This window comes from Musca domestica, unplaced genomic scaffold (genome assembly GCF_030504385.1).
Source record: "Musca domestica strain aabys unplaced genomic scaffold, Musca_domestica.polishedcontigs.V.1.1 8, whole genome shotgun sequence".
In the NCBI taxonomy this organism is placed as follows: domain Eukaryota; kingdom Metazoa; phylum Arthropoda; class Insecta; order Diptera; family Muscidae; genus Musca; species Musca domestica.
In genome coordinates, this window is record NW_026712409.1 from 5,066,109 (window position 1) to 5,091,359 (window position 25,251).

General features: G+C 33.3%; 1 protein-coding gene across 6 annotated transcripts in view; it reads right to left on the reverse strand.

Annotated features, from left to right (window-relative positions):
- Positions 1-25,251, reverse strand: part of LOC101890862 (protein grainyhead) — a 330,664-nt gene that overhangs the window by 134,320 nt on the left and 171,093 nt on the right. The window contains exon 1 of one of the 6 annotated variants that reach the window (XM_005174729.4): positions 9,320-10,095. The exons of the other annotated variants lie outside the window; for them this stretch is intronic. Within the exon in view, the coding sequence (XP_005174786.1) occupies positions 9,320-9,375 (56 nt within the window). The 5' untranslated portion in view covers positions 9,376-10,095. Of the gene's footprint in view, positions 1-9,319; positions 10,096-25,251 lie in introns of those variants that run through there. 6 annotated transcript variants of the gene reach the window in all.

Consider the following 25,251-nt stretch of genomic DNA (forward strand, 5'->3'; position numbering starts at 1 on the left):
TTATAGCAAAAAGGTCCAGATCTGAGATAGTTTTAGACTTTTCCCGCATTTCAAGAATTTTCTTCTGGGAATCAATGAAACGATTCGACAGCAACTTTTTATTGGCTGTACCTGTGGTCAAAGTTCCAATCCCAGGCAGGGTCATAGTGATTTTTATTTTTATTTTTTTGTTTTTTTGAAATTAGAAACTGAAATTCAAAAAGCGCATAAAGGAACAATGCCATGGAATTCTCATTATACGTAAATTGTTCTCATTACTTCTTAGAATCCTTATAAAGAAAGCACATCAGATTGTAGATTAGAGATATGGGAACCAAGAAATTTGTCCTGTAAGAATTTTTTGTAGCAAAAATAAGAAGTCACGGACTTTATCTAGTTTGATGGAACTATTGAACCCTTTTGTAGAGCAGGACTGAGGTTAAAAAATCTGAGGAAATTACTTTTTTATTTTATATGCAAAAAATAGTCTGATATAATTTCCAGAGATTTTTTAGCTGGGTTTGGAAAACAATTCACGAATAACGTCTTACAATGAATGTTACTGGTGGAGGCATTTTCACTAAAGAGCTTCATTGAAAAAAAAAAAAAAAAAACAATTTTATAAAAACAACAATAAAGGGATTAAGTCTGACCATTTTGCAACAACAAAATACTATGGTATCCCGAACAAACAAGCCAACGCTGTTCTAAAAAAATTATAAATAGAGTAGATTAAAGTTTTTCCATAAAAACTGAGTCTAGAAAATTTTTTTTATTTGAAAAACAAAGATATGGAAGTGGTTTCTTAAATACTTCAGGATCTCCATCCAAAGAACTACAGTAACTCTTTTTTATTTTCCAAATCAAATAAGATCATTGATTTCATATCAAAATCTGAAGGCTATGATTGACGTCATTGACATTTTGTTAGCATCTCTAATCGCATGGAATCACATTTTGTGCTCCAATAATTCTATTAAAAGAATTGAATTAAATCTGAGTTTTTTGGGGGTCATCTGAGAGATATAGAAATACCTTGTCGGTTAGTTCGCTTGAACTATATATATATAAATTAGAATTTTAACATTTAAGAACAAAAAAAAAAAGAGTTCCGGAACATGAATACGAAAAACTCTTTTATCGCAAAAAAAAAAAAAACAGAAGAATAAACAAATATTTAAATGCGTTGTTGTTTTTATGACAAAAAAAAGTATTAAATTTCAACATTTTATGTATTTCTTTGTATCTCGTCGTTTTTATAGTCACTGTGACAATCAGTGTGATTATTGATTGAACAAATTGTGATTTTTGACTCATTAACAAATGTTAATTTATACGAAAAATGGCGTTGGTTTTTTTTTTTGCAAAGATAATGATGCGCATTTGAATATGATTTTGTGATTCCCCTCCCACCCAGTGGTGTTGATGAATAAATAGTGTGTGTGTTTTTGCGTTGCGATAGAAGTAATGTTATCCACCACCACCACAATAACAATAATAGCAACAATGATATTTACAACAACAATGATTTTTATTGTAGAAATTTCATTTTAATGGTTCGGAATATTTATTGTTATTATTTTACAAATTAATTATGAATGAATGAATGTGTTTTAATAAATATAATTCTTAGTTAAAATAGAACACTGGTCGACAATTTGGCAGAATGGAGGCAGATTATCCGATTTTTAAAAATTTATTAAAGGATTACTTCAACTTGGGAAAATCTCGTTTCGTCCTGCACAGAAATTTAGTACTGAAATCGGGTGATAACTTCGCATATAATTGCCTAGTAGTTACATCATTTTTATACCCTCCACTTAAAAAGGAGGGTAGATATTCGTCGTAGACCCCATAAAGTATATACAGGGTGAGACGAAAAAACTGCAACCAACTTCGGACTGCTGTCATTTCCAAGCCACTCGTCCGACAGCTGTTAAAATTATGCCAGTGACAGCTCATTATATTGTTTACAAGCGTTCGAAAGCATTTTGGTGAGAATTTTCCAGAAAAAAAGTTATTCGTGATGGAATTCAAGCGTGATAGTGTGATTTCTTTATATTCGGCTGGAAAAACACAAGTGGCTAGCACTCCGGCCTTTAAATGTGAATACATCTTTTGTGTCTCGTATCATCGCTCGTTGCCGTGATACTGATAGCGTAGCCCCCCGATGTCAAGGAAGTGGACGAAAGAAAACATCAGCAACATCAGCAGAAATGGTTCGAAAAGTAAGGAAGCGACTTGATCGAAACCCGCGTCGCAGTGGCCGAAAAATGGCTCGTGAGCTGAACATATCGCAATATTCCATTCGGTAAATATTGAAAAATGAACGAAAATGAGCCATTGAAAATTCAAAAAGTGCAAAAACTTACACCGCAACGGAAAGAAAATAGACTCAAAAGAGCTAAAGAGGTGCTTCGCTTGGCCGAAAGTGGTAAACTGCCGAATTTGGTTTTCTCCGTATCCGATGAGAAAACATTCGTTGTCCAGCAGTTTGTAAACAAACAAAATGATCGTGTTTACTTGCCAAAGAGGTCAGCTGCAAAATGTGCACCTTCGGTTGGCTACCAGAACTCAAGCGTAGGCCATGGTGATGCTGTGAGCCGCCATAACAGCCGATGGTCGCTCTCTGCTTGTATTAATTGACCGTGGCATCAGACAGAGAAAACGCCGAATATTATCTCGAAAATATTCTGGAGGGTGTATTAAAGCTTTGGGCACGCAAATATTTTTTTCCGCAGACCTTAGACATTCCAACAGGACTCAACCCCATCGCACTCAGCGCGCGCCACCCAAGAATGGTTACAAAATGAGGTTCCTGGCTTCATTTCCAGCGCGCAATGGCCAAAGTCTCCGGATACCAATCCGTTGAACTATTGTGTCTGGAGTGCTTTGGAAAGCAAGGTTGCCACAACAAAATACTAAAGTGTCGATCACCTCAAGCAAGCTCTTCTCTGGGAATGGGCCAAAATAGCGCAGAACAACATTCGGGCAGAGTGTGACGGTTTCATTGGCCGTTTGAAGGCCATGATTTGTGACAAAGGTGACCAATTTGAACAAATCAAAACTTATTCTAAAATTTGATGCTATTTCCGATATTTTTTGCTTCATTCAATTAAATTTAAAAAAAAAATAAAAATTATGGCGTTTGACTCTGTTGCAGGTTTTTTTATCTCACCAATCAATGACTTCAAATTGCATTTTTTCGAAGCTATTTCTTAGATTTGCTACTCCTTACTTTCTTATTTATAACTGGCCTGCCTATATCTAAAATAAAGCGGTATTTTATTTGCATGGGAAATTGCGCAGGATTCCAAGGTGTAGGATATTATTGCCGACAGAGTCAACTACTAAAAAACCATTTCTGGAAAATGTTTAGGCTAAAACGTAAATTGGGTACGACTCTAGATTTTAAATGTCTACAATAATAAAATCTGATCTCAGAAAAATCCCATATTTTATTATTTTTAATACCTGGTTCTATTACATTTTAAATTTTAAATTTTTATTTAAATTTTTTTAGTTGAATATCAAAAATTTGGCCAATTGGTTAATTCGTCAAAATATAAAATTGTTTTTTATTTTTTTTTTTTTTTTTTTTTTTTGTTTGTTGGAAATTTCATTTTCCTCTATTGCAATCACGTGAGATTACCCCTTGAAAATTTAGAAATAAGTAAACAATCCAAATAATTAAGAATACAATGAGAGGCTATATAAATTCTTATTTTTATGGCTTAAGAAGGAAAAAAACAAACTCTAATTAAGGATGGATATTTTTTTTTTCGTATAAATTTGATTTACATTTTTAAAGACGTCATCGAGTTAAGACTCCCCCCATATCTTCCTCCAGCCAAGACAGACACACACACACACACTTTTTAGGGCCTATTGAGAAAACAGACTCCAAATCTTAAAGTTAATTACGAATTATGTTAATTTTATTTAATTCTCCTTCCAAAAAAAAAAAAAAAATCATGATAAAAACCAAAAACAACCACAACAACAACAATGAAGATGATGGCGGGCCAGCATCAGTAACAATTTTTTTTTAATTTAATACAAATACAATGATGTCTACCAACATCACAATGGTGTGTTGTTGTTTTTGTTGTATTTTTTTCCTCCGTGCTGTAAGTCATTTAGTACTCATTTACATTTTTTGGGTTACAAGACAACAAAACCAACAACAACAGAAAAGCATTTTTGGGGGTAGATATCATTGAAATCAATACCAACTCCAATAAAACGAAATTTACGTTTATAATCATTGACTGGGACCTGGCCTGGTCTGTATTAAAATGAGGAAAACATGAGATCCAATGAAAAAATAAAAAAAATATTCAAACACAACAACTAATGAATGATTTAATCATTTAAGGCCTAGCAGAGACAGAGTAATTTGTTGTTATTGGAGTTGGTGTTTTTATTATTGAAAAGTGAAATTTTGTTTAAAGGTAATATTTAGGGGGGATTATAAATTATAATCGAAGGCTCAGAGGTGAACAAATGGGATTTTAATAAAATTTTTGAAGTCTGGAGTAGGATTCTGAAATCTGTTTATTAAGATATAGGAAACTGATTAACTTGGCATTGACTTCCCCGATTTGGCTACAACTATCATCAGATTTCCAATTCCAGGCGGAGTTTTATTTGAGACGTTTTCTCTTCAAATATTTCCCCTAAGAAATTTCAAACTAATTCTCTTTGGGAGACTTATAACAGTTCTTGTGTCTTAAGTCTTTTGATTTTCTTACGATTTCTTTAACAAAGACAGGGATAAGCGAAAAATTATTTTGGATTCAGTTATGGCATTCATCAAATAGTTGTAATTATGCGAAATTTCAAAAAGAAAATATGAGAAAGGAGGTTAACATTTGAAATTCAAGTGTCCTGATGGACCGCACTAGGTCGAAATGGAATCTCTCTCTGTCTATGTTTAAATGACCATAGACCCCAATTTGTAATATTTCACAAGTTTCAGTTTCAACGATACAGAACCTACAATAAAGCTGGAATCTGGGGGGTCAGAAACCCTGTTAATGGACATTTTTGTGATGGCATACAAATGGAACATATCCTTTGTTAACAACAAATCCTTGGCTACAATTGCGTAGAAATTTGAATTGCACTATAGGTCAAGCATGGGGTGATCTATGTATTTTGGTGAGCTCACGTTATTGATCCGCCGTTTTAGAAGATATTCAGCTCCAAGAATAATTAAAAGGTAATGATGAAGTGAAATAAAATGTGAGAGAAACCAAATTTTGAGATAATACTCTTACATTTAAGCCTTAAGAGTCTTGATGGACAGGACACGTTTGAAATAGGCTCTATCTGCCTACGTTTAGAAACGGGAGTTTGTTAATATTTTGTAAGTTTCAGTTTCAAAGATAAAAAAGACACAATAAAGCTGAGTGCTTTGTGGACAATTTGGAATATTTTTGATATGACATACTTATGGAACAAATCCTTTGCAAGCATTCCAGCTTCCGAAAAACATGAGGGAGATGGCTCAGAGATCTGAATTGCAATGTATGACAAGCATGTGATGGTATACGCCTGATTTGTTTACGTTAGCGACCTGCCGTTTTAGAAGATGATTCGGTTCCTAGCTACGACGTAGCCTCGGGGGACCAGGCCTATTCTCAAATGGTAGATTTTTAGATATTTTAGGAATTTGGCTTGAAAATCGAACTTTCTTTCGGTTCGGGGGCCTAAAATAGTTTCGAGAGGGATTTTTGCCTATGTCGGTGGTTCCAAGGATAATAAAAAGGTAATGAAGCTGCGTTCCGGATCACAAAACAGGGTTAATGATTTGTTATTATTTTTTATTATTATTTATTTTTTATTATTAATTTTTTTTATTATTATTATTGTTTTCTTTTTTTTTTTTTTTTTTTGATAAAATTATTGATTAGTATGACTCATTTTGAAAGAGGCTAGCACAGTTTTGACATTAAATTTGTCATAATATTTTACGTAGTCATCTTAGAAGATGACAAATCATTCTACTTTGTGAGTCTAGAAAATTCATACTTAAATTTTATTCAGAATTTGGTCAAATTTTTAATAGATGATTCACCCATTATTTATATCCAAGTGACTAGTGAATTACTCTCATCAATGCGTGTTCTTTAAATTTTAAAATTAGTTTTATTTTCAGCGTTCGAAATATATTCTTCAAGATTAAAAAAATAATAATAAAAAAAATTAAAAAAAAAAAAAAAAAATATTTTTCTATTTTTCATTTTTCAAACGTTTATGTCTTAAGTCTTTTGTTTTGGATAACCATTTCATTTCACAACAAATGAGAGTATGTCAAATGCCGAGCGTGGGGTAGGTTCCTATAATATATGCTCTACGTAAGAGCAAACCGTCGTTTCCAAAAATTTTCCTCGCGGATCCAATCCTGCTTGCCACCAGATATTAGGTTTAATTCGAACTAATCGAAATTTCAAAAAAAAAAAAAATAATTTTATTGATTTTTTCACATTTTTAACGTTTCTGCCTTAAGTCTTTTGTTTTGGGTAGAAATTTAATTTCAAAAGAAATGAAAATATGTAAATTGCAGAGCATTGGTAATACTCCTATGCAATTTTTATTGAAATACACTATACATAAATTTCACAGAAATTCACTTCGAGGACCCAAGCCGAGTTGCTCCAGAAAAGGCCTAAAAGCAAACTAATTGAGGGAATTTTCAGCAGGAAAAATCAGTTGCGCACTGTTTACAATATTTGTAAAATAATGAAATATGCCTTTGTTTCCTTATGGCACATTTTTAACAACATAAAGAGAACAGCATAGAGAAGCAAGTATGTGTCTTAAGTCTTTTGTTTTGGGTAGAAATTTAATTTCAAAAGAAACGCAAACCTTTCAATTGTCGAGCATTGGGAATAATCCTATGTTATTATTATTACTATACATAAATTCCCACAGTCGTTCCCAGAACCTCACTTCGAGGACCCAGGTCGGGTTGGCTCCAGCCATAAGACTTAATGCAAGCTAATCGAGAAAATTTCGCGGCGGCAAAAACTGTTGCACACTATCTACAATATTAATAAAAACACGTTTGTTTCTTAAGTCTTTCGATTTTTTGTGGTATTTTTTTAAACAAGGTAAAAAAGCAACGCTTAGCGCAAAAAACAAGTATGTGTCCTAAGTCTTTTGTTTTGAGCAGAAATTCTATTTCACAGCGGAGAAAAGTCTGGCTATTGCCGAGTATTGGAAAGATTCCTATTTTTGTTATAACAAGATTAAGGGGTAGCAATTTTATTTCACAGCGAAGGAAAATCTGGCTAATGCCGGGTCTAGGACATATTTTCTTGACATATTTCTTGAAATATACTCTACAAAATTCCGCATTGTCATTCACAGAAATTCACTTTGAGGACCCAGGTCGGGTTGACCCAAGCCATTAGACTTAGGACTTATTGCAAATTATTTACAATTTTAATAAAACACGTTTGTTTTTTAAGTCTTTCGATTCATTGTGGTATGTTTTTAACGAGATATAGGGGAAAAAGTATGTGTCTTAAGTCTTTTGTTTTGGGTAGACATTTTATTTTACAACAAAGAAAAGACTGGCTAATGCCGGGTCTAGGAAAGATTCCCATCTTCATTCACAGAAATTCACTTCGAGGACCCACATCTGGTTGAACCCTCGACTTAATCGAGAAAATTTTACGGCGGAAAAAACAAGTTGCACGAAATTTACAATTTAGGAACACGTTCTTGTCTTATGACATATTTTTACATATAAAGAAAAAAAAAACAAGTGTCTTGGTCTTAAATATTTTGTTTTGATGGAGGAAAGTCTGGCTGATGCCGAGTTTAGGAAAGATTCATATGAAATATTTCTTGAAAAATACTCTACATAATTTCCCCACGTCATTAATAGAAATTCACTTCGAGGAGCCAGGTCGAGTTAACTCCCAACCTAATCGAAAAAATGCATGGCGGAGGAAAAGTTGCATACAATTTACAATTTAGGAACCCGTTTTTTTTTCTTTTGGCATATTTGTACATATAAAGAAAAAAATAAGTGTCTGGGTCTTAAGTCTTTAGTTTCAGCGAATTAAAGTCTGGGTAATGCAGAGTATAAGAAAGATTCATATAAAATATTTCTTAAAATATATTATCCCACCATCATCCACAGAAATCCACTTCGAAAACTCAGGTCCGGTTGAACCCTCGACCTAATCGGGACAATTTTACGGCGGGAAAAACAAGTTGCATACTGTTTACCATGTTTATCAATTAATCCTCTTATGGTATATTTTTATGAAAAAAAAAAAAAAAAAAAAAAAAAACAAGTATGTGACTTAAGTCTTTTGTTTTGGGGGTACATTTAACATCACTCTATTCTCTATTTTCAAATTCTCGCATCTTCACTATTGGTTTCCTTCCCTTTCATTACTTTATTCTTACATCTTCCCTAAATTAGGATGATCACAATGGACCAATAGGTCATCGAGTCGAGTGGTTGTTTAAATTAACCTAACCTAACTTCAAAACAAATGAAATACGGAACAATGCCGAGCATATAAAAGATTCCTTTGAAATATTTATATATTCTATATATAAATAACCACCTACGTCCCCAGAAATTAGTTCTAGTACGGTACGGTACGGCTTGTTTCCATCCCCTGTGAATTACTGGTTAATCAAATATGTGATCTGTTCCAGAACTGCATTTAAAAGTTTTTACTACAATAGCCGATTTTCCCTTTGTGATATCGAAAAAAAATTGCAAAATTAGTAGATTCTTGCAGATTCTGGAACATACCACATATTTGATAAACTAGTTATTCACGGGGGGTGAATAGACGATTTTCTCTTTATGATATCGAAAAAAAATTGCAAAACTAGTAGATTCCTGCAGATTCTAGAACAGAGCAATGATGATTCAAGCAATGGCGGAAAAAATTGTTTTGCACTGTTTTAATTTTACAAAAAAGTTTGTTTACTAAGTCTTTTGTTTACATGAGTTATATTTTTTTTAAACACAGAGGAAAAACGGAGTTCAAAATAATCAACAAACTTAGCCTTGCAGGAATGCATCTAAATATAGTTTTTTTGGAGAATCGACGAAAAAATGGTTAATAATTTTAAAATTTTCACATTTTTTATAATTTTTCTTCATTATTCTTTGCCGATTTTACGGTTTTTACATTTAAGAGATTAGAAATTAGATTTGCCCGCCTATTACCGAAAAAAACACTTTTTTAGTGTAAACACTTTTCAATCATTTTTTTCAAGTACCTCGAACGCAAACACTTAAGTTTGGTTTATTTTCATTAAAAAAATTGTAAAAAATTAATAAAATTAAAAAAATTACCGTGGTTCTGTCAACCAATCTGCATAGGATATGGAAAATGTGCTGGCGGTATCCATTTTGTTTAAAGCTTGTTGAAGTTTTAGATTTTAAATCCCCTTTTTCACAAAAAGGCTCGATTGCTAAGGCACTAATGGAAGAACTGAAGTTTTCAGTATATTTTGTTAACACAGGATATTTATTTTTGATTTAAAACATGTTATTAACAATTGCACATTTTTTTACTTAAAAATTTTTTATTTTAATTTTTGCAACATGTTTTTTTATGGTATTTGTTGTCACTTTGTTTTTTATCTCTTTCTTCTTTCACAAAAATTTTAATTTAAAATTCGGTTTCCATTGATTTATTTTTTTATAAATTTCTTTTATTTTTCAATTATTTTTCTTTATTTGAATGCTGTTATTAACGGTTTTTATTATTTTAATTTTTGTTGAAATCCACGAAAATTTTTTTTTATTTTTGGCCAACTGGAAAATCATGTTCCGACGTCTTTGTTGTCGTTTGTAAAAAAACAGAAAAAAACACACAACTGCACTTAACTTCTAACTCGTTGTAAGAGACCAAAACAAAACTGATAACAGAAGTACACAATGCAAAAAAAAAAACGACACAACACAAATAATAATAACAACAAAGGCCCAGAGACAAGCCAGAAAATAAAACACAAACTCGTAGACCAAAGATACCAAAAGCTAAACGCAGAACAGAGCTGATCAGCTTGTTGTTGTTAGCCTTGTGGCGAGCCGTTAACAACTGAAAACCACTTTGCGCGCCTCAATACACAACCTGTGCATTGAACATATCGCCGTTTGTGGCTAAGAGGTTCGATTGGATAGCGTTCGATCGTCGCACATGCTCAGATCGGCGATCGAACTTGCGGCGAATTCAGCAGCAGCAGCCACAGCACAGGTTTACGCGCACGCGTGGTCCATTGGCCAAGAGATGGGCACACAAACACACAGCTCTCATACCAAACACTGAGATTCTGGTGGTTTGATTTGCAACTCCTGCACCTGCTTAACATGCAGCAGGCAGCTAGGCAGCATCATCTTTTCTTTGGTATAATTTTGGTTTGATGCTCTTCATCTCTTTGCTCTGGCTCTCTTTGGCTTTCTTCGTTGCAAAGGCGTGTTTGCCGTAGCATATTTTGGTTTGTGGCAAAAAAAAAGACCAATAACAACAACAACAGCAAAAACTTGGACAAACACCTTTGCATTGTTTGGGTTGTGTTTTTTTGTTTTGTTTCTTTTTTTTTTTTGCCCTGCCTTGGCACTATCAAACTGTGATTTTCTCCTCTTCTTTTTCGTTTTTTTGCCTGGTATTGAGTTGGCGGTTATCTTTTTGTCTTGACTAGTTAGGAGTTGTGATGATGTTGTTGTTGCTGTTCGCCGTTTCTTGTCTTTATTTTGCCAAAAGGCCAACACTCTCTGTGGCGGAGCAACAAGCAACGGTAATTGTTCGTTTATGTGTTCAAATTTATGTTACATTGATGTCCAATTGATTTGATAAAGAAATGCATATTGCAGTTATTTGCCATAAATATGGAATTTTCCAAGTGGGGGCAAATCACAACCCTGATTACGAACATGGTCATAGACAATTATTTGTTTTTGTAGTTATCGGTCGGTTGGTTGGTTTTACTCCTCTCCCCTTGGATTTCAGTTTTTTTTCTCTTTTTCACGTAAACACTTGAAGTCTTGTAAGGAAATAACATGTGTAAGTCCTCAAAGTAGTTGTATGATTTTTTGTACATTTCGAGAAAAAAGTTTGTGTCTTAAGTCTTTCGTTTTTATTGCAGCAATATTTATTTTATTTATATATATTTTTTTGCAAAACCTTTAAATTTTGTAAGAAAATACCTTAATGAGATGTTAAAATTTTTCAAAAAAAAAAAAAAAAAAAAAAAAAAACATATTGAAAAGAGTTTGTGTCTTAAGTCTTTTGTTCAAACTGAAGTATAATTTAAAAAATTAGGAACATTTACAAAAAAAAAAAATAAATAAATCAATCAATAAATAAAAATAAAAAAAAACTGTGGAGATATGATTAGCTTACTTAACCCATTTCGTTCCGAGATCTAATTTTATTTTTGAAAAAATTGAATTTTTTGCGGTATTTTGGCCCCACTGATTTAAAAAATTTTACACAGAAAAAAATTTCGTTTTTCCAGAAACCAGTGTACGAAATTCAAATTCAACAGTCAAGTTTACAAATATGTACGGACACGTTTCGAGATTTAATTTTTATTTTTGTTTTGAAAAAAAAAAAAAAAAATTAAAATAATTAGGCCGTCTGATTTCAAAAATTTACTCAGAAATGTTTTCCGACTTTTTCGTTTTTCCAGAAACAAGTCAAGTTAACACATATGTAAAGTAACGCTTGTGCATGCAAACCATGCCTTTTATATTCAGTGAATATTGGCAATAATTCCTCATAATTACTTCTTCCATTTATTATTTTTTATAATTAATTTTAAAAGTATCCAAAAATATGGGTTTCAGAAATATACCCCTACCATCGAGGGGAAGGGGGTATTTTTAGGGGAAGGTGGTATTTTACGGTACGATTTTTTTCAATTACAGACATATGACTCCTACTATCTACACAAAATTTTGTTTACAATTTTAATCTTTTCATACATACATATTTTTTGAAAAAGGGTAATTTTACTGTTCGAAAAATCGCACAGAGGAGCGAAATGGGTTAAACATAAAAATTAAGGGATTTCAATGTTGCAAAAATATAAAAAAAAAACTTCCTTGGATTTTATAAGAGAACTTTCTGCAGTATTTTTTGAAGGGATTTTATGTATAAAAGACCTAATGAAAGTCAGTAATATATTTCAGATCAATAAATAGATTCTCTTAATAGGATATGTTAAGAAAGCTCTCATCGAATAGATGAACAAAAAAACGGCATTTTTGTGTACCGAAACCCATATAAAAGATAGTGCCTTTAAAGAAAATTTACAGAAGTTATTTTCAGTACACAAGACCTAAAAATGGTATTGCAGATATGCAGGTGAGATGAAAAAGCTGCAACCAACCTCAGACTGCTGGCATTTCCAAGCCACTCGTCCGACAGACTGCTGACATTTCCAAGCCACTCGTCCGACAGCTGTTAAAATTATTCCATTGACAGCTCATTATATTGTTTACAAGCGTACAAAACCATTTTGGTGAGAATTTTCCGGAAAAAATTATTTGTGATGGAATTCAAGCACGATAGTGTGGCTTCTTTATATTTGGCTGGAAAATCACAAGTGGCTATCGTTAGAGCACTTCAGCATTTAAATGTGAATAAATCTTTTGTGTCTCGTACCATCGCTTGTTACCGTGATACTGGTAGCGTAACCCGACGTCAAGGAAGTGGACGGAAGAAAACAGCAACATCAGCTGAAATAGTTCGATAAGTAAAGAAGCAACGTAGATCGAAATCTGCCTCGCAGTGGCCGAAATTCCACATCGGCAAATATTGAAAAATGAGCTCAGGGTGAAGCCATTGAAATTCCAAAAGTGCCAGAACTTACATTCAATAGAGAGAAAATAGACTCAAAAGAGCTAAAGAGTTCTTTCGCTTGGCCGAAAGTGGTGAACTGCCGAATTTCATAACAAAAAATTGGCTACAATCAACAAAATACCGAATAATGGGAATATACGTTATAAGGAGGATATAATATATCGTAGGCCTATATAGACAAGTATCTACTGAGGATAAAGTACTCAGAAGGAACTCCTTGTGTAGAATTTCAGACAATTCCAATGATATCGAGGTTCCTTTATGTGGGTGCTGTATGATGTCGTAGCCGAAATAGTCCATCTTCGAACTTGGCCTGCTTGCAGACAAAAGGCTGATCTGTGCAAAATTTTAGCTTCCTATCTTAGTTTGTTTTTTTTTTAATGTAAAAATTATGGCATTTGACTTTGTCTCAGTTTTTTTATCTCACCCTGTATATAGACAAATCTCTTCCAGAGGGTAAAGTACTCAGATGGAACTCCTTGTGTGGATTTTCAGACAATTCTATTAGAAAATTTGGTTGCAATCTTAAAAATACCGAATATCAGGGATATACGTTATACGGGGGGATATAAGATATCGTAGGCCTATATAGACAAGTCTCTTCCGGGGGATAAAGTACTCAGAAGGAACTCTTTGTATTAATTCTCAGACAATTCCAATGAAAATTTTGGCTACAATCATCAAAATACCTACTACTGGGGGAGTGGCTTTATATGGGGGCCATACGATGTCTTAGAAAATTTTAGCTTCCTACCTTAGTTCGATTTGACTCTAGGGAGACTACAATAGACGGACAGGTCTAAATCCTCTCAGAATCTTATGCTGATTAAGAATACATATATATTTTATTAGGTCTAAAATTATTATTTTGATGAGTTACGCACGGTATGACGAACTTAATATACCCTCCATTCTATGTATGGTGGAGGGTATAACAAATACACTCTTATCTAACCTCTTGGCGTAAAAACGTGATTCTAGTGCAAAATCCTCACAGCTCCAGCTTTAGAAGATCTATGCAAGTTATTCTAAGTTTTGGAGAACGGTAGAAGGCAGGAAGACCCTGTAGCCAGCCACTCTGTGAACATAAGGCATGCAAAATTGGTTGTTAGAAGATCTCCACACATAGAATAGCACATAGAATAGCTATTTGTGGAGATCTTATAACATCCAAAATTTTTTTATGAAACATATCCATTACACATTTATAGGCTATTAATAACCCTTGACAATTCCAACCAAAAAAACCCCCAATATTATTTATGTCACCTTCAGTGATACACCCTTCTTCCCCCCAAAATTCATGGCTCAAATTTCTCTGATAAATTCCAAAAACTTATTTTCTCTTTTCCGTCAAACATTTATTTATTCGTCCTACAAACCAAACACACACACACTCCCTTCATTTTATCGGCTAATCAAAAAATCTTCCTTCTCGGCTTCATAAAACAAACGCTATTGTTTCACTGGTCGGCGGCGGTCAATTTATATGAATAGGAGGGGGAGGGGGGATTGGTTTCCCTGCTGATTGAGATCTTCCTCTTTTGCTGAGGCCTTACATCCAAACATTGATGACAGTTAAGCTTATAAAAAACACAACAGCAACAACAAAAACAACAATGGTGTGTTTATTGTAAAAGAAAATCAAATCTACGAAAATAATCTGAGGAATTCCTTAAAAAACAGACATAGATATACGTAAAGATGATGGCGGGCCAGGAGAGCTGAAAATCGGATAGCAAGAGAAAAAAATCGAAAATAAATAACTGGACACACACCGCCCATATGGTAAACAACAAAAACAACAACAACATCGAGCACAACAACACACCAAACACTTGTCGCATGAAGTGAGCTTTCAGTTGTAGTTGTTTGGTTGATTGTCTGTCTCGCTGTCCTATCGATGGATTTGTTGAACCTCACTGCGAAACTGGCAATGCTGATGACGATGCCGATCATGACGACCACTAAGCTTTACTACAGGGAAATCACAGCAAGCTGTCACTTTAATCTGTTTGGCGTATTTTTTTGTCTTCTTTCTTTTTTTTTTTTTGCTGTTTTTGTTGTGGGTTTTCATATGAATGAATGTCAGCAGCGTGTAGAGCAAGCGTGTGAGTGAACATTATGTGCCATGGATCTGCCTTAAGACAGACGACAACGATTCGACATTTAAAGTCATATGTGCACAAGGTTTAATGATAAGAAGAGAGGGTGAGGGGGGAGAGGCACACACACACACACCACTGAGTAAAGAACCCCAAAACCATGGAGTAATTGCAGGCAAACAGCTAGGGGTAAGGTAGGGTGGATGGAGGGAGACTTAGATAGTGATTGCCAGCCTTCTTCTAGGTAAGCTGATGCCATGATGCCTTTTAAAGCCTTTGATGATGATGGTGGCTGCTGGCTGGCTGACTGAATGAGTTTGATAACAATGCAATCGACCCGCAAATAACGACCAAGTCCATGCTGACAGCGTTGATGGGGATGGCATGTTGGAGGCATGCCGGAGAGATGCTGAACCGGCCGTGGTTGACAAAGTACTGTTGTGTCAACGGTATGTCGCCGCCGCAGTGTGTTGCAAACCATTTGTGCAACATACTTTCATCCTAAATGGTTTTGGGCTAAACACAGCGAACGTTTTTTTTTTCTTTGTTTTTTGCCCAGCTCCTCTCCACAGACGTATTTTTCTGAATAATGCCAAGAATGTCTAAATATGGCTGTTTGGGTTGTACAAGCAGACAACAATTGTTTGCTTTGTTTTTGTTATTGTTTTTTTTTTATTGTAAAGAAATTCATCATTATCAGCAGCTATAGCAGCGGAGATGATGGAGATGATGCTGTGCGTATGGTCTTTGAAGAAGGCCTGCGATTGGACGATTGGTCCAACGGATCGAACGATGCTTTCGCAGATTGTGTCAAGAAACACAGACTTTTATGGGGGTTTGGAAAAATCATAGACATAGCGGCAGACAGCTAGACCTGACTAAATATGGCCCAGGCTTAAGAGGCAAAAATTATAGAAAACAATCTCCAACACCAAATATAAATCTTGATTATGATTGTTGTCATTGTTGTCCCGTCGTCGTCGTCGTCGTCGTCGTCGTTCGCTGGTTCATAGGAAAACAGTTAAATGAAAAATGCTTTTCACAATACGTCACAACACACCAACACACTCACGTTAAGCATTTCTTATGAAATCTACAAGGCCTCAAGTCAAAAGTTAATTTTCATATCGACCCAACCAACAAACAAGCCAGCCATTGAGGCAACAGCCGCCATCACACCAATAGTGGAAGATGTCAGTCATTCTGTCCATCCAAAGATTCATCCATTTATTTTGCTTGCTTCTCCATTTCTGGCTGTTACTTCATCATGTCAAGCTATCGGGGTTTTTTTTTTTGTTGGTTTTTGACACCACACCACTCAGTGTGGCAAAAGGCCAAAAAGCGAATCCTTTTAAAACTTGGAACATGAAATTGAACTTAAAACAGTTACATTTACAACAACAAAAACATCAGCATTACATTGTTACAAGATACCAAACACAGAGAGAGAGAAAGAGAGAGACAGACCATCACGTCACGCCACAAAATACCAATGCCCGGCTGCAGTGGAAAAAAGTGAAAGTAAATTCAATTTAATAATACACAGGGAATCGTCATCCTCGAAGCTATGATTTTTTGAGGATTTTGTGTTTTTTTTTTTTCTTCTTCATTTCAAGGGAATTTGACTTTGGCAAAGAAAAATAAGGAGAAGAAAAAAAGGGAAAACCGAACCAACCAAATTGATATCAACACATTTCTAGAGGACCAATCTGTGGTAATGTTGTAGGTGCGGCTGGTTTTTTTGGCGAGCTGCAAGGCACCGTTTTTGGGTGAATCTAAATTTTTAAAGGGTTAAGAAGAAAGGCATGCTAGTTTTGAATCAGGATGAAATATTTTTCCCAAAAAAGGTTGTATGATTGTTTTAAATATATTTTTTAAATATTTAATAAATAAAATGTGTTACTTAAACTCACCTCTTGATTTTTTTTTAAATCCGCTACTCTCCAACGACATATTGTGCAATATTTATAGGGTGTGAATTCGTCCTGGCCAAAAATATTTTTAAGGTAACAAATGACACTTACCTGAAATGAAAAGAAAATATATTTTAATTATTTATGCTTGTGAAAATCAAAAGGAAATTGAAAGAGGATTTTAAGCTAAAAATAAAATTTGAAATAAAAAAGTGGCGTATAAAAAAATCATAAAAATTCCACGCCTACGTAAAAGGGCTGCCCTCAGAAAATTTACCCAGTGTCTTCAAAAAATTCAAAAATAGAAAGAACGCTTAGCACTTTTTGAGAGACCATTCGTAATATTTGGGTTAACTTAGTTTTGGAGTTTTTATGACTAATTTTTGGGAGAATAATCAGGGGGAATATTATCAGTTTTTTATAACCTATAGTTTTTTTTTAACACTTTTGACTAGGGATGTTTTTTTTTTTTTTAATTTCGATCTCTTCAACATATTCTATAATATTTATGGTTATTAAAAGCTGCTAAAATGAGTCCATGATTACTCTCTCAAAAATTGGCCATAAAACTCCACTCTTGGTCTCTCAAATCCCGATCTTATAAAGGAACTTAATATTAATTTTTTAATACCGCCCAAAAAAAATGTACGATTTGTCTCTCAAAAAGTGTTAATAAAAAATTATAATTAGCATCCTAAAAACTGCTCAAACTGCTGCTGCACATTTAGGATCTCTATCAAACTACAGATTTGGTAATTACAAGGAAAATTTGAAGGACTAATACTTTAACAATTGTGGACTTTTTAGTTATATTTTTTCAAGGTTTAATGGTGAATTTTCGGATATTGTTTTGAATTTTCAAAGAACATCTGGTGATTTTTTAAAGCATATTTTGAATTACTATTCGTAGAGCTTTCAAACAGATAAATAATGCATTTGGGAATTTTTGAAAATGGGTTTCAAGTCTCTATTAGTTCCACGGAATTTGCAGAAATGTTTTTTAAATATATTTTTTGGGTCAAACCGTAGACTTTTTAGGAAAGTTGGAATTTCAAAACGTGCGCTTTTCTGAGCAGATTTGTGTAGACCAATCATGGACTTTTTGGAGCAGATTTTTGGAGACAAATCTTAAAAGTTTTAAAACATTTTATGATATACCGTCGTTGACTTATTAACTATATTCCGGGAGAAAAATCGTGAGTTTTTGTGAGCAAATTTCGGGGAGACTAATTGTGGACTTTTGGGAGATCAATTAATTTTTAATAAATACATTTTTAAGAGATTGGCGATGGACCTATGAGAATTTTGAGATAATGATTGCTGACCATTTGTTGAGAATCTTTTAGCAATCGTTTTGAAGAGAGCAAATCGTGAACTTTTTAAGCAGATTTTGGGAGATAATCATGGATTTTGTGAGCAGTTCCTGAGAAACCTATATTGAACTTTTAGAAGCAGAACCAACTGAGGTATTTTTATGAGCGATTTCTCGTGAACTTATCGTAACCTTTTATGAGTCATTTGTTAAAATCCAGTCGTGTTTTCCATGAGCTGTTTTTGAGGGAATGACCAGAGACTCTTGACGAAAGTTTTTTACAGATTTATCTTCAGCTTTTGGGTTTTTGAGAAGTTCTTAAGAGAACAATTATGGAGCTACATAAGCAGTAACTGTCATGTCATGCATTTTTGAAGAACTGATCGTGTATTTTTTTCAAAATTGTTGAAAGATAATAATACCCTCCATCCTGGGAGATAATACCCTCCACCATTTGGAAGGAACTTTGAAAAATTTCAAATAAAATTCCTAAAACTACCACATAAATGAAAACCTTACATACGACAATTTTTGTCATTGGCTGTAGTAACCATTATGATAATACAAACGAAAAAAAAAACAGTTCCAGTAAATAATATCGGATATCGGGAGGTACCGTCATATGGTAGATAACGAAGACGTGGACCAGCATACGAATTTTTTTCCATAGGTTGCCGTACCCATTAAGATCTTCCAATACGAAATTTTGAAAGATAGGCGGACATCGCTAGATCGTCCTAGAATTTTACGCTGATCCAAAATATATATACTTTGTAGGGTCTATCATGAATATTTCGAGGAGTTACAAACGGAATGTCAAAGCTAATATACCCTCCATTGAATGGTGAAGGCTATACTCTCAAAAATCCACAAGATATTCTTAACATATTAAAGAAACTGTAACAAATAAAAAAGGAGTTATAGACAAGACTAATCCTTGAGAAAAATATTTTTAATTACTGAAGATTTGTCCTTGATAAAATACACCTTAAAATAGACGACTTGTCCTTAAAAATATTGCTAAGAATCCACGACAAATCCTTGAAAATTATTATTCAAAAAATACACGACTGATCCTTCTTTGAATACCCTTCAACAAATTCATAACTGTCCTATCAACCAATACTACAAAAATATTCTTTAAAATTCGAAAAAATTATCAAACTAATTCCAGGATTGACAAGTTGGTAGGAGGATATTCTAAAAGTTTTTTATATAATATTTTTAAATAAATTGCATCTGTAACACTGACAGACCATCTTTAAAAATTCCCAAAGGACCCTCGAAAAATTTTTTAAGCCCTACGAATAATTCATCAAAATATTCTTTAAAAATCTCTGAGATGAACTCTACAATATTTGTCAACAAATATTCTTACAAAACATCCTTCAAAAATCCCAATAATAATCTACAGTGGTCACAAAAAACAGAAAAAAAAAATAATAAAAAGTCCAAAAATTCACGAGGTATTCTTTACAAATCTAAGAAAATTTTAGAAATATATTCTAAAAATATTTCCCCAAATAATATTTAAAAAACTACTCTTAAAAATGCATATTAAAGAAACGTTAACAAATTATCGAAAAATATCAGTTTTAACTACGACTAGCCTATGAAAGAATATACTTAAAAATATATAACAAGATAAAACATTAAAAAATCCACGACTAGTCCTTGACAATATAATCTTAAAAATCTATTGCTAGTCCTTTTCAAAATATTTTTAATTTTCCGAAAAATCAACGAATAGGGTAAGTGTACCAGTAGTCGGCACTTTTAGGATTTTCGCGTTTTTATTTGGTCACCATTGTGAGTGGAACATTTCAATTATTACAAAGTTAATTTATTCAGATTCGAAATTTTGTATAGTTTTTGCAATAATAAATAAAGTTTTAATAACTTTTTATTAAATTTCATAAATTTGTAGTTTTATTAAAACAATGCTTTTTTGCCAGTAGTCGGCACCACTTGCCAATTGTCGGTATGGCATTTTCCAACAGTCGGCATACCAATTTTTTGTAAGAATAATTAATAATAATAATAAATTAATTCATTAAAATATAATATTTTTGTTTAGTTAAACTGATTCGACGTCTTTATTGTACATTTCTTAAGAATATGAATTGTTGAGGACCTTCACAGACAAAAATTTAATTTTTATTACAATAAATTATCTTTTCTTAGCGAAATCGTACACAAAAATAGCTGACAATATATTTGAAGTAAACAAAATACATTTAGTTATAATAGTTTCATTTATTTGGGCTTAAAAATAAAAAGTGCCGACTACTGGGACATGCCGAACTTAGGCACACTTACCCTAGTCCATAAAAAAAATATTTTTAGTCTTTGAAAACATGTTCTTAAAACAAATCCACTAAAATCCTTAGTAGAAAATTGTTTTTAACAAATTCGCGACGAAAAAATATTAAAAAAAAATTGATGATTGAAAAACTGGGCTTTATAATATATACTTAAATAATCTGCTAGTGTAACACTGGCGGTCTATCTTTAGAAGTCACCAAGGATCTCCTCGAAATATTTCGTTAACTCCATGAATAATTCATCAAAATATTCTTCCAATATCTCTAAAAAAGGATTCTTAAAAATTTCTCAAAATTGTTCTTAAGAGTTTCCTTCAAAAAATCCCAATAATAATCTACAGAGGTCATAAAAATAAATAAATAACAGACTCAAAAAAATATTGGGAAATATCTAAAATAGTCTTTCCAAAAATAAATGTTGAAAAATTAACGAAAGTTCTTCTAAAAATAATTACAACAAAAAATCCTTTAGTGGATTTTTTGTTTTTGTTTTTCAAACATTTTTATAAAAAATCACAATTATCGAATTTCCATTTTTAATATATTTTTTAAGGCAATCATTGTAGCTCCTCAAATATGTTGTGGAAAGTACACATTTAAAAATCTGATATTCCCCCACAATCATGGAACTCAAAATTCAGTTTTAAAAATATTTTTGAAATATAAAATTTGTTAAAATTTCATGTCCGTTAAGATAAATTTAAATTTAATTAGCAAAGACACAAACCAAAGTAGAGAGAGGGAGTAGTAAACCAGAGAAAAATTAAAGGTAAATTAAGTTATATTAGTTTTGATCAAATTTCAAAACATTCCGTACAAATTTCAAATATACAATGAAATCGCTAAATAAAAACATATTTAAAATGTACGTTGAAACCCTTAACTCTACATTTAAATCCAGAGAAAAATATTCAAAACAGAAGCGGTGTCGAGGCTGAGCACAAATTAAAGGTCTCGAGGAGCACTTTCCAAATGTATGGACCTCATAGTCAAAAAGAATTTCAGACTTAGGAATTTTTTGAATTTTCGGAAGAATTTTCGCTTCATTTTAGGGAAATTGCAGATAAAAGCGTCCACAGAACAGAAACTAAAAATGAAGCGGTGTTGTGGCTGGGCACAAATGAAAGATCTCGAGGAGTACTTTCCGAATCTGTGGACCTTATAGTCAAAAATAATTTCAGACTTAGGAATTTTTTGAATTTTCTGAAGAATTATATTATTTATCTGCAATTTCCCTAAAATTGAGCGATAATTCTTCAGAAAATGCAAAAAATTCCTAAGTCTGAAATTCTTTTTGACTATAAGGTCCACAATCACCTTGGTTTGTGTCTTTGCCTATTAAATTTAAATTTATCTTTACGGACATCCACAATAGTCTCTCCAAAATTAAGTCTCTCTGAAAAATTAGCGAAAGTCCTTCTAAAAATAATTACAACAAAAAATCCATTTCAAACATTTTTATAAAAAATCAAAATTATCGAATTTCCATTTTTAATATATTTTTTAAGGCAATCATTGTAGCTCCTCTAAAATGTTGTGGAAAGTACACGTTTATAAATCTGATATTCCCCCACAATCATATAACTCAAAATTTAGATTTTAAAATATTTTTGAAACATAAAATTTGTTAAAATTTCATGTCCGTCAAGATAAATTTAAATTTAATTAGCAAAGACACAAACCAAAGTAGAGAGAGGGAGTAGTAAACAAGAGAAAAATTAAAGGTAAATTAAGTTATTAGTTTTGATCAAATTTCAAAACTTTCCGTACAAATTTCAAATGTACAATGAAATCGCTAAATAAAAACCTAATTAAAATGTACGCTGAAAAAGTTTGAAACCCTTAACTCTACATTTAAACCGAGAATAAAATAATAAAAAATTAAGCGGTGTCAAGGCTGGGCACAATTAAAGATCTCGAGGAGTACTTTCCGAATATATGGACCTTATGGTCAAAAAGAATTTCAGACTTAGGAAATTTTTGAATTTTCTGAAAAATTATCGCTCAATTTTAGGGAAATTGCAGATAAAAGCGTCCACAGAACAGAAACTAAAAATGAAGCGGTGTCGTGGCTGGGCACAAATGAAAGATCTAGAGGAGTACTTTCCGAATCTATGGACCTTATAGTCAAAAAGAATTTCAGACTTAGGAATTTTTTTAATTTTCTGAAGAATTATATTATTTATCTGCAATTTCCCTAAAATTGAGCGATAATTCTTTAGAAAATGCAAAAAATTCGTAAGTCTGAAATTCTTTTTGACTATAAGGTCCACAATCACCTTGGTTTGTGTCTTTGCTAATTAAATTTAAATTTATCTTGACGGTCATCCATAATAGTCTCTCCAAAATTAATAGTCTCTCTGAAAAATTAACGAAAGTCCTTCTAAAAATAATTACAACAAAAAATCCACGAGAGCATTTTCAAACATTTTTATAAAAAATCACAATTATCGAATTTCCATTTGGAATATATTTTTAAAGGCAATCTTTGTAGCTCCTCAAAAATGTTGTGGAAAGAACAGGTTTATATATCTGATATTCCCCCACAATCATATAACTCAAAATTTAGATTTTAAAATATTTTTGAAACATAAAATTTGTTAAAATTTCATGTGATGTCAAGATAAATTTAAATTTAATTAACAAAGACACAAACTAAAGTAGGGAGAGAGAGAGAGAGGGAGTAGTAAACCAGAGAAAAATTAAAGGTAAATTAAGTTATTAGTTTTGATCAAATTTCAAAACTTTCCGTACAAATTTCAAATCGTTAAATAAAAACATAATTTAAATGTACGCTGAAAAAGTTTGTCGAGGCTGGGCACATATTAAAGGTCTCGAGGAGCACTTTCCGAATATATGGACCTTATAGTCAAAAAGAATTTTTAGACTTAGGAAATTTTTGAATTTTCTAAAGAATTCTCGCTTAATTTTAGGTATCAAAAATGTTTCCCTTAACCCATTATTTCCCCTAAAAAATCGAGTCCCTTTAGTATAACCCTTTGATAAATGAATTACAATTAAAAGTCATCAATAAAATATAAACTAAGCAAGGGGTCGTTATTAAAATTAACGTCATGTCTTCTTGAGTTTTTTTTTTGTTATTGGTAGAGCATATCCATGACTGGCTGGCTGTTAGCCCGCAAGGAACAAAAAAGTCAAACGACATAAACCAAAAAAACAACTGCAACAACTCCCCGATTGCATTATGTGAATGCACCACAAATGCAATGAATGGCAGACAGTCGCATCATCAGCATTATCGTCATCAAGGTTATTAAAGCTATAAAAACTCAGACACACACAAACACACAGCCGCAGTGCGGTTAAAGATGTGACTCAAATCAGATGACAATATTTAAAGTATCGGTTTTCAGGCAACACAACACAAAACAAACAAATGCTCAGGCAGGAATATTAATTTTCCCTTTTTTTTGTTTTGTTTTTGGTTGACAAAAGAAGCCGTATGCCACAGCAACCAGCCAAAAAGGGGGGGGGGACAACACATCATGTCCAAATGTTGTTGGAGAAGAGTTGCCAAAAACACACACACACATGCACAGCTCAGAGTTGATTATAGGGGGGCTATTCTACTCTCTACTCCAATAAACCAATAAAATAGCAATTAATACTCAGTGGCAGGCCTCGAAAAGCCATTAAGGAGTTGATTAATGAGTGCTTAACACAAAATAAAATCACAAGGAGTTGTTTGTTGTTTTTGTTACTATATAAATATATATGATTATTATAATTGTTGTTGTTGTTGTCACAGTGCAAAACAGTATAATGTTCCCATGAAACCGCTCAGGAAAAAAATTGACACACAGAGCTCAGCATCAACAACAACAAAAAATCGGGCAGCAGTTAACCGAAATTTAAGCAAACATTACAAACTACCGCAACATCATCATCAACAGCACCGCAGCATAGTCGTCATTGCAACAGTTATTGCGTCCCATATCCCAAAAACCCATACCATTCCACGCCACTCCACTCCATGCCAAGCCATGCCATTGAAGTGCAGTGCATCATTGGCCCGCCATCGACATCCCCCAACCATCGGCCACAGACAACACACATCAACATCAACTTTGTGAAAACATTAAATGATTAAAGATGATACCTGAAAGGTGAATGTAAAAATACAAAGTGACGGTTTTATGATACTCTGGCCTGGTCGGGCTGGCTGGCAGGCAATTGCAGCATCACCCGCCCCTCACATAACACTCATTGTGGCGGCGGTGGCGGCATTTTCATCCTGTCGCTCGCTCCTCCTTTATGGATCGACGAATGCTTAATTAAAGGTAACATGGCCCGGTACATACTCATTATTATTACATGGCTTACATATTGTGGAGATCGTTTGATGTTGTTGTTGTTATTGTTGCTACAACAGCCTACAGGTGCTGTGTAATGTTTTGCTGTGTTTTTTGGGAAAAGCAAAACATCAAATTTTAATTATCAACATAATGTCATATATCCGGATATGTTGGGAGAATGGCAATCCATCCCTACGCACGGCAGGACATGAGGAGAACAAATCTTGGGAAAGGATATCATTTTCACAAGAGAAAATTAAGTGGCAAGGGAAATTCTTAAATACAGCGTGAGACAAAAAAAAACAATTCGGCAAATATTGAAAAATGAGCTCGGGGTAAAATGTACACCTTCGGTTGGCCACCAGAACTCAAGCACCGGCCGTGGCGATGGTGTGGGCCGCCATAACTGGCGATGGTCGCTCTCCTCTCTTACTTATCGACCGTG